The sequence below is a fragment of the Haliaeetus albicilla genome, chromosome 12 (assembly GCF_947461875.1).
Source record: "Haliaeetus albicilla chromosome 12, bHalAlb1.1, whole genome shotgun sequence".
Classification (NCBI taxonomy): Eukaryota; Metazoa; Chordata; class Aves; order Accipitriformes; family Accipitridae; genus Haliaeetus; species Haliaeetus albicilla.
Genome location: NC_091494.1, coordinates 14,245,817 through 14,264,301, shown reverse-complemented (window position 1 = coordinate 14,264,301; position 18,485 = coordinate 14,245,817). Strand labels below are relative to the sequence as shown.

At 39.0% G+C, this 18,485-nt stretch overlaps 1 protein-coding gene across 1 annotated transcript in view; it reads right to left on the bottom strand.

The window, feature by feature from the left end:
- The window catches only part of WDR72 (WD repeat domain 72), a 138,208-nt gene extending 122,907 nt beyond the window's left edge, over positions 1-15,301 (bottom strand). The window contains exons 1-3 of the mRNA XM_069798213.1: positions 15,144-15,301; positions 4,202-4,363; positions 3,014-3,120 (exon numbers count right to left, since the gene is read on the bottom strand). Of these exons, the coding sequence (XP_069654314.1) occupies positions 3,014-3,120; positions 4,202-4,354 (260 nt within the window). The 5' untranslated portion in view covers positions 4,355-4,363; positions 15,144-15,301. The remainder of the gene's footprint in view (positions 1-3,013; positions 3,121-4,201; positions 4,364-15,143) is intronic.
- Positions 15,302-18,485: the final 3,184 nt, after the last annotated feature.

Below are 18,485 nucleotides of genomic sequence, written 5' to 3'. Positions count from 1 at the left end.
GCTGTAGTTAAGTACAGTCTGGTCGTTTATGTAGCTTTTTGTTACAGATTACTGGGTAAGAAAATGTTGTGGTCATTAGCAGGGGATGACATACAGTATCTGTTTCTTTTTGTTTTGGTAATTACACCCTGCTTGCTGCCTTGCAACAAAACTGACTTTAAGGCCAACTCTGGTCTACAACAAATTGTAGGTATACTGCCATTACAGCTCGTCAACACATCACTGTAACTATCTGTCATAGGAACTACATCCTCCTGAAAATGATTCATTTCACCGAACTTAAACCACACGTTTTGAAAAACATAATGCATCTTCTGCCGCATCAGACTTCAGTTCTTGAGAGGAAGTGCAATTTCTGTTGAGAAGAAACAGTGCCACCATAAGGCTATTCCTGAAATCTGTTATTGATACAGCACTTGCCTCGCCAACCTAAATGCCTGCAACATTCTACCTACACTTAATTACATTTAAGGTTAACGTTTGAGAAAGACGCGTTAGGCAGTCTTCCTCATTTAGACATTCAACATGATATGGGACTAGAGTACAACAGAAACACAATCAAATTAAATGTTGTAAACCAGGTTGTATGAGGTATGTTGTCATAGGTCAGCAACTGAATGTTAAACTTGATCTTTTAGATTTCATTGAAACAGCAAACATTATTTCCACAGTTGAAAGAATAACTTCATTATTTCTGAAATTACATTCTAAGACATTTTCTGTATGAGGACTTAATGAACACATTCGGGAAAAATATTTTATTATATTAAGAAATACTACTTAGTGATTTACCTTTTAAATCTACACACTTTCACATTTTATGATAATCTAAAAATATTACTTAATTTATATTTTCCAGCTGAGCAAAAGCAGTGAAATCTATACATCTGTAGTGTAGCAGAGTTGGTAGACCAAAAGTCATAACTTAGACTGCTTATGCTGTTTGTTAAACATTTCAAGGCAGTGATTTTTTCCTTGTTTATATTAGGATGACAACTTTACTGCTTTAGCTACATTGTGATACATACATGCAAACATGCAGAAATGAGACCAGAATATAACTTCAGCTTCTGCATGTTGCACTTCATTTACTGTATGTACTAATGAGTGATACCACATGTTGACAAACCTGTCCTACAGGATATGCTATGTACACACACAGGACACCAGTGAAAACTTCTGAATCATTATGGATTAATTTAGATTTCCATATTTTAAAAAAGTACAAAAATACTGTTCAATACTCATACTTCTGGGATAAATCAGTTATACAAACATTCAAGAGATTTTTTGAAGTGGGATGGGGGGAGAGTATCATCTTCCACACAATTTCTTCCACACCCAATAGAAGGAGATGGAAGCTTGAAAATGCCAGAAGCAAATGATTCACAAGCCAGAAAATACAGTTCAACAAACCCTGCATCTCCTGAAGATGAGGCTTCCTATTTGTAATTATCTCAACTTCATGTTGCAACCTTCCAGGGATCAGTGATGGATGCTTTTCCCTTATGCAATACAGATGAGAAGTCAGCAGTAGTTTGGTAAAAGTGAACATTTAAAGGGGCCAGAATACTATTCAGTCCTACCTATACACTTTCCGAGCAAGCCCAATGATCCCTTCAGAGGCAGAACCTTGAGGATATGAACATCTCTGTATGGTATATCTATAGCAAAACCCTCCTCTGTTCAGTGCTTTTCACCCCAACTTTTTGGAAATACAGTATCTTTTCTCCCAGTATGATCTGGAAATATTACTGCACCAACAGAACTTCAGAATTAAGATGAAAAACAGTTTCACCCCTGAAGCCTTGATTAGAATTGCAGAAGGCCAATACAAAACTAGTTCTGCAGACTTCTCACCCTCCTTTCCGCACATAACAACCAGAACTGTTTACAACTACCTGTCCAGTGGGACAGTCTAACCTTTGAAGATTAAGAGGCCTGAACCAGTTTCTTCAAGTTATCCCTTATGATTGAGTGAGAGAATCAGACAGACATCCTAGGAGCTGGAAAGGATAAACAAGCTCCTCAGTGAGAAAGTGATACCTTGAGGTGCTGAAAGGTATAGCTTGGAGAAGGGCAACTGACAGGAACTCTTCATGGGAAGAGGTTTTAACAGTCGATTGGAAAAGATGAACCCAAAGTGAGGAGAATATCATTTAGCAGCAAGACAAAACTGTTTAAGAAAAGCCCTTAAGGAAGTAAGAAGCTAGCCCTAACTACTTTCAACAGCTGAAATACTGAACAGATGGGCTTCAGAACCCAGCTGAAAAGATTATCAAATATTCAGAGAGAAAAAAATTCTTGAATGCTAACCTAGCAGAACTGCAGAAATCAGTTTGACTCAAGTGATGGGTCAAGTCACAAGAAACACATAGGAGTGTCATGGTTTAACCCCAGCTGGCAACTAAGCACCACACAGCCACTCACTCACATCCCCCCCTGCCCCAGTTGGATGGGGGAGAGAGATGGATGGAGATCAGGAGCCTCTTAACAGGATGTACTCCAGAACAGCAAGTCAGATTTAAACAGACACAAGGAACATATATGCCTTTTATTCAAGGGCAGTCTTTTCTATGCTTCCATATGTACTCACTGAGCAAGCATAACCTGGATCACAGTACATTAGCCTCCTCTACTGATTCAATTCTCAAGACTGAGCTCAGGAAGGAACAGAAAAAAGCACCATGATATTAAAATGCTTCTGAACCTGCTGATTCCCTCCAATAGCCCATTATTCTTCCTCTGAATGGGGCCTAGCTGACCCTCTGAACAATTCATTCTCCTGACTAACTGGATATCTGAATTGGCCAAACCCTTCTGTTGTCCAAAAGATGAGCTCTTAGTTGACTATTGTATATAAGCAATACAGTCATTATCCTAAGTAGCTGCTATCCTTTTCATATCATGGAAGAAGTGGATTAAAAACCTTCTGCCAAATGCATAATCTGCCCTACACCTGCCATACGTTTCATGACTTAAGAAATGAATAATTGAATATTCAGTTACCTACCCATTTTCAGTAGCACTTACTACATATGGTTGTTTCTCAAACTCTCTTGCTTTTGCCAAACAGGTTACAGAAGCAGTGTGGCCAAAGAGAATTTCTTTAGATGAAATCTAGGAGAATAATACAATGGTTTAACTTAAACATTTTCTGTATAAACTAAGGAGATCTAAAAGCAAGAGAATGACTTGCAGATGTTGTTAATAATGAGTAATTATCAATGTGCTTTATATTCTTATGTTCTTCCATCATGTTTCTGGAATGTACAAAGATGTGGATGGATTATGCAGTTTGCATGAAGTACAGTCTTTGTATTCACTGTAGTCTAAAAATTGCACCTTCTGAAGAATGTACTGAGCATCAAATTGTATAAAACTGGCAACGTGCAGAATATCTCTGGCCTTCACCCTACAACATGCAGCAGAAGTGGCAGAGTGAAGTAGGGAATTGATATAGCAAAGCTCTTAAGCACGTGTTCCATACAACACATTTAAGTAATCCCTTTTATTAGCTTCACTGCATGCAATGTTCTTAATGGAAAAAGGTAACCCCATAAAAGTACAAACTAAAGTTTCAAGCTATATTTGAGCACATATGGGGCAGCCAGATCCAGAAAGAATAGAACCATAGTTCTAGGAATGCAGAATAAGAAATTGGAACTGCTTTGACTCTGTTCCATTCTCAGGAAAATATTAAATATTCAAAGCAATAGCAATAATATGCCAGGAGGTTTGCAGCTTAATTATACCAAAAATATGTATTTCATCTTACTTCTTACATCCTTCTACAAAGTTTTCCATTGTTAACCTGGTAGAGAGCTCTGGTTTTATAAATAGACATTTTTCTTTAAATGACAGGCCATGCTCAGCAATTGATTTAAAAAAAAAAAAAGACTTTACAAAGTAGGAATCATTAAAATTGTGTATGTTTACTTGCTGCTATTACTCACAGCACACAATCTCATATAATCCACAGGTCATTATAATCTATGAAAAATTTTCCAAAGTCTGCAGATAACTGGTTGCTCATATAGGCATTTCAACACTTTTTGCTTCATGAGTTTCCTATAACAAATATCACATTATCTTTAAAACTTAATCTAAGTAAGTGCAAGTCTGGATAATCCCACTGTTAATAATAAAAGATAAACTCCAATCTGTCTATTTGGCAGACCTTAGCACAGTGGACACAAACCTTTAATTCTGATGAAAGATCCCAGAGACATATTTGTCCTTCTTGACTTCCCGTAACTATGGTCTGCTGGTCATCTGTAATCATAATAGCAGTGATGCTGTGAGAGGGAGCTATTTTCCCCCACACTGCCACAGCCTGTACTGATACCTTCATAGTCAGCACCTGAAAACAGAAACAAGTCATGATGATTCTAAGTAACATGAAATGCAAGAAAAAATTTTAAAAGTCAATTTAATCAACATCTGAAAAGGGGGGCTACAAAATACTACTGCAGAAAAAGCTGAGGAGGCATCAAAACATTTTCTAGCTATTGCCAGGATCACACTTATCAAGACAGTTATCCACCAATAGCTTAAATATGCAGCAGGATAGTGATGTGCCACTATTTTAAATCTAGGCAGGATCAGACAGGACCAGAGTTACAAGGGACCAGTACTATCACAATACTGAAATATCAGCAACAGGAGTCATGTGCTGCCCCACATAACCTGGCTTAGCTCTGATGGACCCATGTCACTATCATCTTCCTAATTTTGGTTGGTGGAATATACCATGCCTCCCCTAGTCCCTCCAACCAGCAGTGCTGCTCATTCTCAGCAGCTTACTGCTGGAGCATGGAGATGGCACAGGAGCAGGGTGTCAATAAAGCAACTGTGGTTCCTAGGAGGATAAGGCATGAAAAAGAGATAATAGGGCTGGAAGGAGAGAACAGGTGATGGGTCAGGAATTAAGAGAAAAATGAGGCCTGGGACAGCAAAGTACTATACCCTCAACCACTCAGTGGCATCTCCTAGAGATAAGGCCCATAAGAAAGGTGGAGGTAGAGTTGGAAGCTGGGAAACAGGGAGAACAAACAGACTCTTTCTGCTGCTCAACTCATGAGTCCCTTGTCCAAAAAATTTATCATGTAATAGGTTTTTCACTACTGTGAAAAATTAATTTAATGGAATTGTCCAAAATGACTACTGGTCATTAGTTAATACAATACAGATTCTTATGAACTGCATTTCCAGGAAACTATTTCAGTGTTGGTTCAAACTCTAGTACTTAACAAAATATTCTAAAGTCCTCCTTATTAAAAAAGTTCTACTTCACTTGTTTTTAAATTTGATGCCTGTTCCTTTCAAAACCACCTCTGCTGGTTAGTTGGATTCTGTACTTGTTTTGCTTCAAACAGAAGCTTTGAGAAAACTTTCTCAGTCACTGCACAAGCCCTCTGTCACATTGCTGTTCAAATTCCCATGTTCATAAGTGTCTAACATTTCTAGAATATTCCCAACAATACCTTCAAAATGAAAAAAACCAGTAAGTATGACCACCAATAATTTGGCACTTAAATAGTCAACTCACCTCAAAAAAATCATATATGTCCTGTTAAGATTTTCAGGGAACCTAGTAACACATCCAACAAGCATGTCTTCTTTGGGTCAATTTATACAAAAGGCTAAAACCAGACACAGATGAGCAATATCTTTAGCATCAGTGTCTTTACATGAAAGAGCCCGACACTAGCTGCTAGTGTCTACCTTAGCCCAAATGCAAACAATTCCCATATATACAAGTCAGCTGTACCAAAACTCCCAAATTATTAATCTGAGTATACAACAGCCTCCAGCACTCCTTCCCTATATCCTATGATGGTTCTTCTCCCCTTCATTTTTCCAGAAAGCCTGTACAGATGCTTCTGAAGCACCTCTGTTTACCTCCCTCGCCTTTCAGCTTTCTGGAGAAAATGCCAGAAGATTGTTGTCACCTGCTTCTACATGTTGTCAGGGATGGAGAAGGGTATGAAGTTGACTTGTGCCTGTGAAGTGACTCCTCCGAAAACTGAAATTCTCTTAATCTTTACTGAGGGGAGTTTTGACTACCACCAGCATGCAGGTGATGGACAGAGAGCTGACAAATATTAAGCAACATCAAAAATGTTTTTATATATTAACATGTTATTCCCAAGCACAAGCAAACAAGAAGAAACAGATTTTAAGCTCTTCAGATGCACCATTGTCTATGGTCACTGAAATACCTTAATTATTCTTTTCAAAATATTGTATGTCACCTACTTTTTACCCAAGCAACAATTATACCATTGAAAAGATACTTAAGAGCAGCCACTTTGCAGCCACTAAGCAAAATTCACCTTTCAGAGAAGTTGTGCTCCTATTTGTCCTGGAGAAAGGGGAGACAGAGTCCTTAGCAAAAATATTTAAAATGAAACAGGTGCCAGTAGCCAGGTGCTAGAACAGTGCAGTTGGGAGAGGTCAGCCAAAAGATGTGACACTAAAGCTGAAATCTTGCAAGAAGAGACAGGAACTGGGTAGAATGAAATGCATGGCAGCAGAAAACAGCCAGCCAAAGGAAGTAATATAGGAATGATGCAAAGTGACATGAAGAGATCCTGTCATAATTCAGAAAAGGCCACAGGACAGAAACAGAGCACTGAAGCAGCCTTTTAAGCTAAGTTTAAAGAAACTGTAACACAAACCATCACTAAATCCAGCAGAGTAGCAGCTGAAAGCAGGGACACAGACAAGAGGTATCTTCATTACTACTAATAAAACCCTTAAGTGACACAGAACTAGAGGAATAGTCTTGCTTCCAGACAAGAACATGAGATGAAGGGCTTGGCTACTGAGAAAAAGGGCTGAAAAGACTGGTATGGCAGGCTATCAAGGTCCTGCCATACAACCTTAGCCAGAACATCAAAGGCAGAGAAAGAAGAATCTAAGAAAATGAATTGAGATTGTCCTAGTTTCAGCTGGGATAGAGTTAACTGTCTTCCTAGTAGCTGGTACAGGTTTTGAGTTCAGTACGCGAAGAATGTTGATAACACTGATGTTTTCAGTTGTTGCTACCTAGTGTTTAGACTAAAGTCAAGGATTTTTCAGCTTTTCATCCCCAGCTAGCGAGAAAGCTGGAGGGGCACAAGAAGTTGGCACAGGACACAGCCAGGGCACCTGACCCAAACTGTCAACAAGGTATTCCATACCATGTGACGTCACATCTAGTATATAAACTGGGAAGTGGGGGCAGGGAATCACCACCCAGGGACTAGCTGGCTGTCAGTGGGCAGGTGGTGAGCAGTTGCCCTGCGCATCATTTGTACATTCCAATCCTTTTATTACTACTGTTGTCATTTTATTAGTGTTATCATTATTAGTTTCTTCTTTTCAGTTCTGTTAAACCGTTCTTATCTCAACCCACGGGTTTCACTTCTTTTCCCAATTTTTTCCCACACCCCACTGGGGGGGGGAGCAGCTGCGTGGTGCTTAGTTGCTGGCTGGGGTTAAACCACGACAGAGGTCAAGAGTTTATTAGGCTAAATCACATTTAGTTTCATTTTAAAGCTCTGTGGGCATATCAGAAAATACTGAGAGATGTTATTGATCTCAGCTTTAGAATTTGACTTTTTCTAAAACTTTTTTTTTTTTAAATCTCTAGTTATATGAAGTATTATGCTTACTGGTGAATGTTGAAGTCCTTTTCTCTTCTAGTTTATGCCCTGAAATGAAAGTTGTTCTAGCCAAACTCTAATGATATGTTTTTAAGTATCAACTAAGCAAAGAAAATTCACCATTTTCATAAGGCTTATAAAATGGTGGCTGTCAAGTTAACATTTTGATAAGCCAAATCCCAAGTCTTTAAAATGAATTTTCTTGCATATCATGTAGTCATTTATACTTGTGGCATGGGAGTGTTTAATTAGCATAAAACACCATAAGGCAGCAGAATTCAGGTTTGTACTGCATTGAATACAAAGTCATAAATCACATTTTCTTGTAAAAGAAGCATAGAATCAAGATCAATATTCTTAGCAGAAGACCTACTGCTGAGCAAGTGATGAGTCACAGAGAACTCAGAAAGACAATCAACAGAAGTTAAAAACTAAACAAATCTACAGAATTTGCTAATGTATAGTTGATCTACTTGCACACATTTGTTTTACATATTCATGAGTGTCATGAATTAATAAACAGCTACTACTACATACAAAGCATTGGTTATATAAGAGAATTAGACTGAAACATTATAAGAACATTTTGTACTTTTTCCTTTATATTATGATTGAAGTGTAAGAGAAAGAAAACAGAAGATATATGAACTTCCATGTTAATATAACAGTCCTTAACTTTTTTCTCTTGCTTCTTAGTTAACTTTTCTTTTGGATTAAGATATTTTGATGCACAAGAGAAGTATTTTGCATGAAAGCTTTGCTTCTAAGGATACCATGACTTCCCTAGAAATACTGCATACTCACATGCACATATCCACATTTTGTCTGACTGTATTTAGCTTTATCAAAGCTATTTAGTGATGCTGATGGCACCTAGAGCAAACTTTTATTTTATAAAATCAACAGATACTTATCAGACTATTCCTTTAAAAAAAAGGTAAAAACTGTTTCCACAAAGTCAAATATTGCCCAAGGCATATGAGCTACATGTAGCTTATCAGCACATGTCAAATTCCTCCAGCTCTGCTCACTCAAGCATGTTTGAATTGCAGTATTAATGCATAATTCAACTTTGAATCAAGTTCCTCAGTTCTACTCCCCATTTCTCCCTGCTTACAACCTAATAAACTTTGTTTGCCCTGCCCTTACAATCACACTGCCAAAAAGAACTCCCTTATGACTGTAAAAAAAAATATTCCCTGTTCTTAGTTAAAACCATAGCAGTTCATCCCACCACTAACCTGTCATATCTCTACCGTCCTGTCTCCAGTTCTATGAGCACTTTTCACACTGAAACCACACCACAAACCTTTGTTGACTTGGAAAATTATACCAATTTGCACAGCTTCAAGGACTTTGCCTGTACTACTTCAACAACTTTGGACAATTTGTACAGTATTAAAGTTTCATTTGGAAAGCTGAGTATACCACCTTTCATTCTACAGCAGCCATGATGTATTTGAAAGTCTAGTCAAAGGGGCCAGAGAGCAGGAGGTCTGACCCTGAATGCCTTTCTGAGCATATATTAATGCAAGAGCTTTTCCTCATCCCTTAGCTTTTTTGACTGGGACTGGTCGTGAACTGAGCCGAATGAAAAAGGTCAGATTATACCATAAAGAAACAGTACTATCATAACTCAACATATGCTCTCCCCATAGAGCCCCAATTCCAATAGAGTAGGTATATCTTGACTCTGCCTCCTCTACTAACCTTAAAAAAAAAAATATTGTTAGCATCTCTATTAAAGTCATCTCAGACCTTCCAATCTCTGCCACATAATTACTGCATTACCTCAGGCACATCCCTGTGCTGCATTTTCTCAAAATAAAAATTATAATCCTAAAGCAGGTGGTTTAGGGACACATAGGTTAGAATGGAAGAGTTACTTGGGTCTTAGGAGCATGCGTGCACATGTGCTGACAGTGATCTGAAGTGAAAAATCTGGGTTCTGTTTTGCCCCCGACGAAGTCTGTCTCACATTCCCTGTTGGTCCTTGCATTTACATGCAGAGTTTGCTCAAAAGCATAAAGGAAACATCCTGAACAATACTGAACTATTAACTACAGTTAAAAGAATCACATTTCCTGATAAAGAAAATACATACCCTGATTTTTTAATTCAGAATTCACCAGTTCTCACATACATGAAGGTCCTTAAAAATAGGAACTGAACTTCCCAGAGAACCTTATCTCAAAACAGTTCACACAATAAAACACTGGTTGTGACAGAAACCTCCTTCTCATAGCTACAGCCCATAAGAAAAGCTACCAAACAAGAATTTATAGAAGGAGAAAAGACTACATACAACAAAAGATCAGTCTACAGGTAACAGTCAACCTGCCAAAAAACCTTTTCTGAATTGATATTCATACTCATTTCATGTTTCCTATCCATCCTAAACTATCAATACAAGATCAGTTGCTTTAAAGTCCAATTAAATGTGTAGCGATTAGTGCAGGCACAAAAAAAGATGCAGAAATTGGCTTACAGTCCTGAAAATATTAAGAGATTAGCAGAATTTAACTGTTTGTATTGGATTAAAAAAAAAATATATATTTGGGAAAAAAAACCCACCACCACCAAAACAGGATAAATGAGCCAAAATGACTAAAAGCAATTATTACAGTTTTATAAGAGCAGCACGTCTTCTCAGTCTAGCAAAATTCTATTTGCCCAGCCTTCAATATTCTTGATGGCCAAGTAAAACAATGTAAGTTCCCCCCCCCCCCCCATCCCTTTAGATTCATCATTGTAGTAAAGTGTCAGGAGGTAAATTTTAGGCAGAGCCTGGTAGGTTTTCATGACAAATTCCTAAGGTTTGTGTGTTCTCATTCTCCTATTCCTGTCTCTTTTTGGCTTTACCTACCATGTTCTCTCTTACAGTCAACATTAGAAAATAAAAGTTCTATCAGTACTTTTTGTACTGTTAGTAAAAAGCTAATTATTTTCCTTAAAAATAGCTTTGACTTGCAGTCTACTCATCCATTTTATATTGCTTTCACAACTTGCTCAATGTACTTTATGATGTAAACGTTGCACTCTCTTTAAGGATGTTGTATATTATCTCTGGTAATCAGCAAAGATATCACCTTTCCCGAACTAAAAAAGAGTTATATTCACCCACTGTCCACAATATATAACAAATCCATCTAAGAGGCATAAATAATAAAATATATAGCATTTACAAAATACTTGATGAAAGTATCTTAAGTACAAAATCTAAAGATACAGAAGCGACATAGCGCTGTGTTTGTAAGCCTGCAGATGTACCACAGTGATGCTCATTATGCTGCTCAGTGATTTGCTATTTATATGTGGCTATTTAGAAGCCTATTGAGTCCATGACTCTGAAAATACAGGTCAACAATACTTTGCAATTTGTGAAGCAGCAGGGTACATGTGCATTTGTATAGGTGTGAGGAATGGAATAAGTCAGAAAGAGAAATACAACACTGAGAAAGATGCTTAACAGAGAAATGGAAATAGAATGGAGATTTAGAAGCTACAGGGAGAAGGCAGATACGTAATATAGGAAAAGGAAAAAGATTATATATGAGGCTAGGTAAGTGAAAAGGAAATGACAAACAGAAATGACACTAAAGACAACACAAATGTAACAAAAAGGCATTTGAAGTAACAGCAAAAAGTAAAACAATGAAAGATTTATCAAAAGACTTTTTAAAAGATAATTAAAAACTAGTTTGTATTTAGCACTTCATACAAGAGAACTAATAACTGGCTCCTTTAAGCTGCAGATCCTGCTTTCTGTGGGTACAGCAGCAAAAATATTTCCATATTTCAAATATTCTAGTTAATATATCTAGTCAGATAGGAGGCAACAAGTAAAATACTCCAGTAATCAACATTTCTACCCTATGTCCCACTTCCTCATGTTTTAATATATTCTGCCAGAACCCTCAGTATTCCACACCTTTTCCTCTACCATGCTTTTTGTGGCTCCATCCTGGAGACCCTGCCTGCCTACCACTGCAGTTCCAGTTTAAGCTTTAATGGGACTTCCCTCGAGACCTGTCAGGGCTGCACCCTAATCCGCCAGAGGAGTCATCGTTGAGTGACACCCAGATCTCCCCTGGGGTGCGAACATACTGCTTTTGCAGTCCAAGGGAGCAAAAGACTGAGACCAGGAATCAATACAACCCGTTTTAACTAGCAAGAACCACCTAGTAATACCTTGTTTGTATTTCTTGAACGAGTGACACAAGAAACACTTATTTCATTCCACACAATAACTCACCACAATCAGAAGGAGCACAGTAAGGGCAACACCATCTCCCAGCTGCTGATTACATCAAAGGTTTGCAGCACAAATTCAATTTTATGATGTTAATCTCAGCCTGCCACTCAGAAATTTTCTCTGAGGGATATGATTTTTCTCTGGATTTCATTTTAAGAATGATTTTCTTCTTCTACAATCAATAAAGATATGTTTTCATCAAAAGACTCTATCTTGGCAGAATTCAATCGGCCATCTCAAAACCTTTTGGTGACACAATATTAATTAAAATAGTTTATGTTGCGCCTAAACTGGAAAATGGGGCAGTGAAAACATGAGCAACTCGGAACACTTGTGCTTTACGCACTATCATAAGGTACAGTAGACTAATCTTTACTTCCTTGAAGTTACTGTTTCACCCGATAAACTGTTACAGTATTTTAAGCCTGCTAGAAAAGCATCATGTGATGACATTACTTTAAGCATGCTAGAAAAGTGTCATGTGATGCTCCTTTGCTAAACAGAAAAATTAAAAATGCGTGCAGAAATGTAAATTCACACCTTTTTCACTGTTATTAAAGGCTTCAACAACCACCAATGATATAGCTGTTTAAGCATGTTAGACAACAATGCATGTGAGCGAGCTAATTTGGTTTTAAATCACATATACCAAGGATCTTGTATATATACAAAGTTTACTTGAAAAAGAAATACATTATACAAGTGTGTATGGAGCCATAAAAGATATCTTTAAAGAAAACATCACCACATTTGTTTTTACTGTCTGAAATATAGTGTCTGAATGTCCTATCAACTACAAGAGTAGTTATCTACAGGAAATGAAATGTTGCTTGAGCACTATAGAGAACTACATATATGTGAATTATTTGTCACTTCCAAAGGCTTAAGCATACAAATAGTATCACTTAAGTCATATTCAGTGGAGTAACTCATAATCAAACGCTGAAATGCTTTGCTGAAGCAGAGCTTTAATCAGGTCTTAGGACATTCACTCAATTCTTACAGGAAAGCACACATGACAGAAAAAGGCCGTCAGTTTCTGCAAAACACAAGATTTGATTTCTACAAAATTGCATTTTACTGACTTAAAGACAGGTTTTAACCTTATTTATATACATTAAGTTATGCTTACCTTTATTGAAAGTAACACTTTGCCATGTGAGAAAGCACTGCTTTGTTATGCTAGTGAGGAGACAGCCCATTACATTTTCTTAATTATAAATTGTCTTTTGAGACAAGAGACAGTTATACCCTTTAAAGAGTCAATGATCCCAACATAATCCCACATGAATCAAACAGTCTACTAAGGTGGTGTCAGCCCCAAGTTTATGGCCTACATACCTTGGAAAGTGTAGAGAGTAATAAACTTTAAGTCTGTGTCAAGACTTCCCATAGATGCAAGCAAAAGTCACATGTAATCTACAAGACTTTGATCGACTTTCATTTTTATGAAATATCACAGATTCTGTAATGAACTAGACATAATTAAGCCTACAGAATTCATTCTTGTTTACACTGCTTTAACACAAAAGATATAAAAATCTGTTAAGGTCAAGACACATGAAACCTAAAAAAAAAACCACTTAGAAAAATCTCAAACTGAGAGGCAGTGAATATGCAAAGCTCTGAGTCACTTATTTTGTCTTCCTTAAGTGACCTTGAACTCACTTAAAATAAAAAACACCCCATTGATCTGAGAGGTGATATTTTTGGTTCAGCTACACTGTACTCTGGAATGTTTAAATAACAAACAAAATTGGAATCAGATGCTAGAAATAAAACAACTAAAACATTTCATCAGCTTTTGGTTTTGGGATAGTGATGTAATAATCCCTAATCAGTGGCGTAATCAAGTGTATCATAACAATGATTTCCAAACTCTGACAACAAGAACTCCTTATTTTCATATTTTGCTCTTTGAATACTCTTAATTACCCAACAGGCCTCTATGCAGTGTTCTTCACCATGGGGTAGGCAGCTGTTTAGTGTAAACAACTCAGAAGAATTTATTATATATACACAGGCAAATCTGCTTAAGACACTATTTATTATGAAGCAGAATCAAAGTCCAAAACTGATTCAATGCATGGATTGCAGTTTTCATTACAGTAAACTTCTAATTTTACCACTGAAAAATTTTTAATGAGAAAAACCTGCTCGTCCTGTAATCAATCCTACCAAGACAACCCTTTTGAGCAGAACTAGCTCACCAGAACAGCCATTTTTGCAATGAGTATTCCCAAAAGAACATCATTCTGTACTAGTGGCATTACTGATACACTAAAATTTTGTGACATATTCAGAAAACACCACTACTGTTCCTAGCAGTGACTAGAAAAGTAATTATGACAGAAACACCAAAAGGCTCTAAGTGAGCCATTCTGATTAATTCCATAATTGAGCAAGTCTCAGAAAAATCTCTGACCAGAACTATTTTCAAGGGAGAACAGAACTGCTGTAAAACAATTATATAAATTTATTTCTACTTTAAGGTTTTGCATCTACTCAATAGGGCATCATTTAAATAACGCAAAAGCATTTTCCCATTTCAACGAGCTAGTGTTTTGAACTCTGACATGTCCTCGCATTACTCTTTTTCTCCAAGAAGTCCAGTGACTAAGTATACTCCAAGACAGTTGATGGAATACATATATATATAATTCACTAGATATTCTTGGAAAGAGAAGTTTCAGACATCTAACATCCGATATCAGAGCTGAAATATAATGAAGTTACATAGTTGATGCTAAAGTTACAGGGGACCCACCAAAGCTCCCAGAAACTTGGATGAAGTTTGCCCAAGTAAGAAAGAACAAACGCCGCCCCAGCGAAGAGCCTTCGCACCCATCAGAAGAGCTCCGCGGTACCCAGTATCACCGCTCTTCTCGGCCACCGCAAGACCCACACCCGCGCCCAGCCGCCTCCCCGGGGCACCCGAGGAAGCGGAGCCGTACGGCCGCAGATCCGCCGCCCGGACGCCCAAGGGCGGCCGCAGCAAACGGCCCCGGCTGCCCCCGGGGAGAGAGCCGGGCCGGGCCGCGCCGCGCCGCCGCCTCAGCGCCCTCCCGCCAGGCACCAGCGAGGTGCCACCGCCGCCCCCTGCCCAGCCCTGCGGACGGGACGGGGAGGCCACCGCCGGGCTGGAAGACCGAGGGGAGAAAGACCAGCGAGGGAAAGCGGCCGAAAGGAGCCGTGCCTGGAGCCGACCGAGCGAGGCCGCGGCCACAGCCCCTTACCTCCAGAGGCTCCCAGGCACCGCGAGCGGGGGAGGAGTGGCGGGCGGCAGCGAGACCGCTGAGGGGAAGGAGAGGGAGCTGGGACGGCTTTTATCCCGCTCGGGAGCGGATACACCCAGCGCTGCTGCTGCTGCTCCCGCTCCTCCGCCTCCCGCGGCGGCCGGAGCAAGGGCGGCGCGGCCCGGCCCGGCGCGAGCTGGCGCTCCCCGGCGCCGCCCGCAGCTCGCGCCGCCCGCAGCTCGCGCCGCCCGCAGCTCGCGCCGCCCGCAGCTCGCGCCGCCCGCAGCTCGCGCCGCCCGCAGCTCGCGCCGCCCGCAGCTCGCGCCGCCCGCAGCTCGCGCCGCCCGCAGCTCGCGCCGCCCGCAGCTCGCAGCGTCCTGTCAGCGCCCGGCGGCCGCCGCCGAGAGAGACGTTTTACGCGGCGGCTTTCCGCCCTGACAGCTCAGGGCGAAATAGCGAGGAGAAATAGGAACTAGGGAAAAAGTATGTGGGGTTAAATCCGAGCCGCAGCCGCCCCTACTCATCCGCCTGCCCTTCTGCGCTCCCCGTCGTGGCCCTACAGGCCGGGGCATGGCCGTACCCCGCCTGAGATGGGACTAACACTTGAGGGCCCAGCCTGCCCCTCAGAGATTACCCCCTGCTCGGTGATGAAGCATAGGAAGCTTTTCCACTACCCGCCCTGCTCTAAGTACGGTGAAAAGAATATTTCCGCTGGCGGGAGCCGGGCAGAGGTGCAACTGCAGCTGGTGTTGGTTTTCCTGAGGAGGGGCGGACCAGGTGCAGACCGGCGTTTGCGTTTCCAGCCGGGTGCTCCGAGGGTGGAGCTTGATTCCTCACAGGTGTGGGAATCAGCAGCAGCTGTGGTGTCAGTATTTGAGGGCAGTAAACGGGGATTTTGGGGTATGTTTTTGGTATTTGGGTTTTGTGTTTGGTTTTGGTGGTGGGTTTGTTTGTTTGTTTTCTGAGGATGTGAGTTTCTTAACTTCAAGTGTTTCTGTTTGAAAGCAGTAAATTGTGGTGAATTTATACAGTAAGAAAAAAAACTGTGATGGTTATTTGTTCAATAGCATGTTTTTTCTTTGTTCAAAGGTCAGTTACAGAGAAGCTGTGGCCTGCAAAAGATTCCTGTGAGGAGTTAAGCTGAAGTGGTTGTACAGTATGCGTGTGAGTTCATCCTAACTGCTGAAATACTTGGTCAGAGCCACGTACAGGGCTGCAAAAAAAAAAAAAAAATTATGAGACTTATCGCTATAAAAAACTTCTCTAAAATCATAACTTCCAAAATTTGTCTCATATGTTTGAAAAATTACATTGAAATGCACAGGGAGTTGGAAGGATGTTAGGAAATTTAAGTATATCTTTAGTGCCTATAGTTTTCCTATTTTAATATAATAAATATGGTAGCTAAAGTATGTGGTGTTTTTATTTTACTATTGTTGAGTTCATGTTTACACTAAGAGTATTTCCCTGAGGCATCTGCCTTGAGATAAACCAGTAATATTCTAAAATGTGTTAATGTATTTGTAGTCTGCATCTATGGGCTACATTTTAGAGGTAAGTGAATGCAATGGAAAAAAAAACCACCAAGCCCAAACATGTAAAGTTTGTAATATTTTGAAATACATTCCTACCAAACTTTTGGTTTTGTTTGTTTTAGCAGTTCTGTAGTTCAGGCTTCAGAACATTCTTAATGCAATAAAATAAAAACCTTTAGAGATAAGACTTTTTAAACCACTTTATATCTTGCCTACATAATTCGTAAGGTAAACCCTGAAAATAGAACTTTAATGGAAATGGTGATGTTTGGTTAGATTTCATCAGGCCAAGTGAAGAACACTGAAATAGTTATTTTAGATGAAAACTTACAAAGGTACCTTTTTTCTGGGCTTGCTTCTGGGGATTTTGGTAGTAATCATACTGAAGGCAAAATGAGATGATACAAGTCAACTTAAAAAAACATGAGATTATTTTTTTCAGAAAGATGAACACTGGCTCATTAAAGTCTATCATGATAACTGGAACCTCAACTAAAATTTTTGTAGTCGGAAGATGCTTATCAAGAAAGTGAAATAATTGTGTGAGACTAAGTAACCTAATGGACAAACTAGGTACTGCTTGTGCTTTTTGGCACTTCATGCGAGTTGTGAATTCTGCCTGTAAACCTAAATAAATGATTTTGATAGCCTCTTCTTAATCATCGATACATGGAGGTTTCCATAAGAAAAACTGTCACATACATTTTAGCACAATTTGAAACAGAGGGAAGGTCACTCCAGAGACCTTAATTGCATCTTATGCTTAGAGAGGGTCATGAAACTGTGATTTCTATTTTGTCTTTCAACACCGTATTTGTTGTCATGGTAAAATAAATCATTCCATGAAAGTAGTACACATACTAATACCATGCCATTTAAATGCATTTACAGGTGCAAATTAAAAATACTGGTTATAAAAGCTATATATATCATATATACCACTTATACTTCCAGGTATTAAGAACTGTCCCAAAAAAACAAGTGGTTTTGTTTCATTCGCAGACTCTACGATATGAAGTGTTGTGTTTAAAAATACATAGCTTTTCATCTGTTGTAAATGATAAAAGTTTTAATATAAGGTGGATGTGGTAGCATCCCAAATCATAAATTTTTATTTTTTTTAAAGCACTGGTCCTACCTAAAAATAAAACCTTGCGTACCTTGTACAGTATTTATGTTAAGTTTTCATTTTAATAATTCATTGTGGAAAGAGCAATTGAGCTGCTACAGAGCCAAAATAGGTAAATCATTAAAATAGCATTTTTACAGTAGTGGCTTAACACAAACTGTGTTTTTCTGTGTTAGCTTAATAGAGGTGATGTACAAATTTCCCAAACCTACAGTGGTTTTGTGTATATGATTTAAGTTTGCTTAAAAATAATTTAACTTGTACTAAACTGCTAGAAACCAGATGTATGGCAGTATAAAATGCCCACATACAGAATTGTACCATTATAGCCAAACTGATTTACCACTATATCTCAAGCTAAACTGATGTAACTTATGCCAAAAGTACTCAGGTAAGACAGGTTTCAAATCACTGTGTAGGCAATAAAAGTCTTTTGCTGAAAATTGTATGGTTCACATACCACTATTTTTTAGAAAATAATGATTTGCTTCTAAAATTGCATGATTTATAGATATCACAAGATTTTTTAGCTAACATTGTTCAAGGTTTGGGAACTCTTTGTTGTAATTTCTTCAAAGAAATTACAAAGTGAGATTTTGATGCACGTTTCAAGAACAGATTCTAGGACTTTAAGAATAATGCCAAAAAATGGACTTGCCTTAAGTATGAGAGTGAACC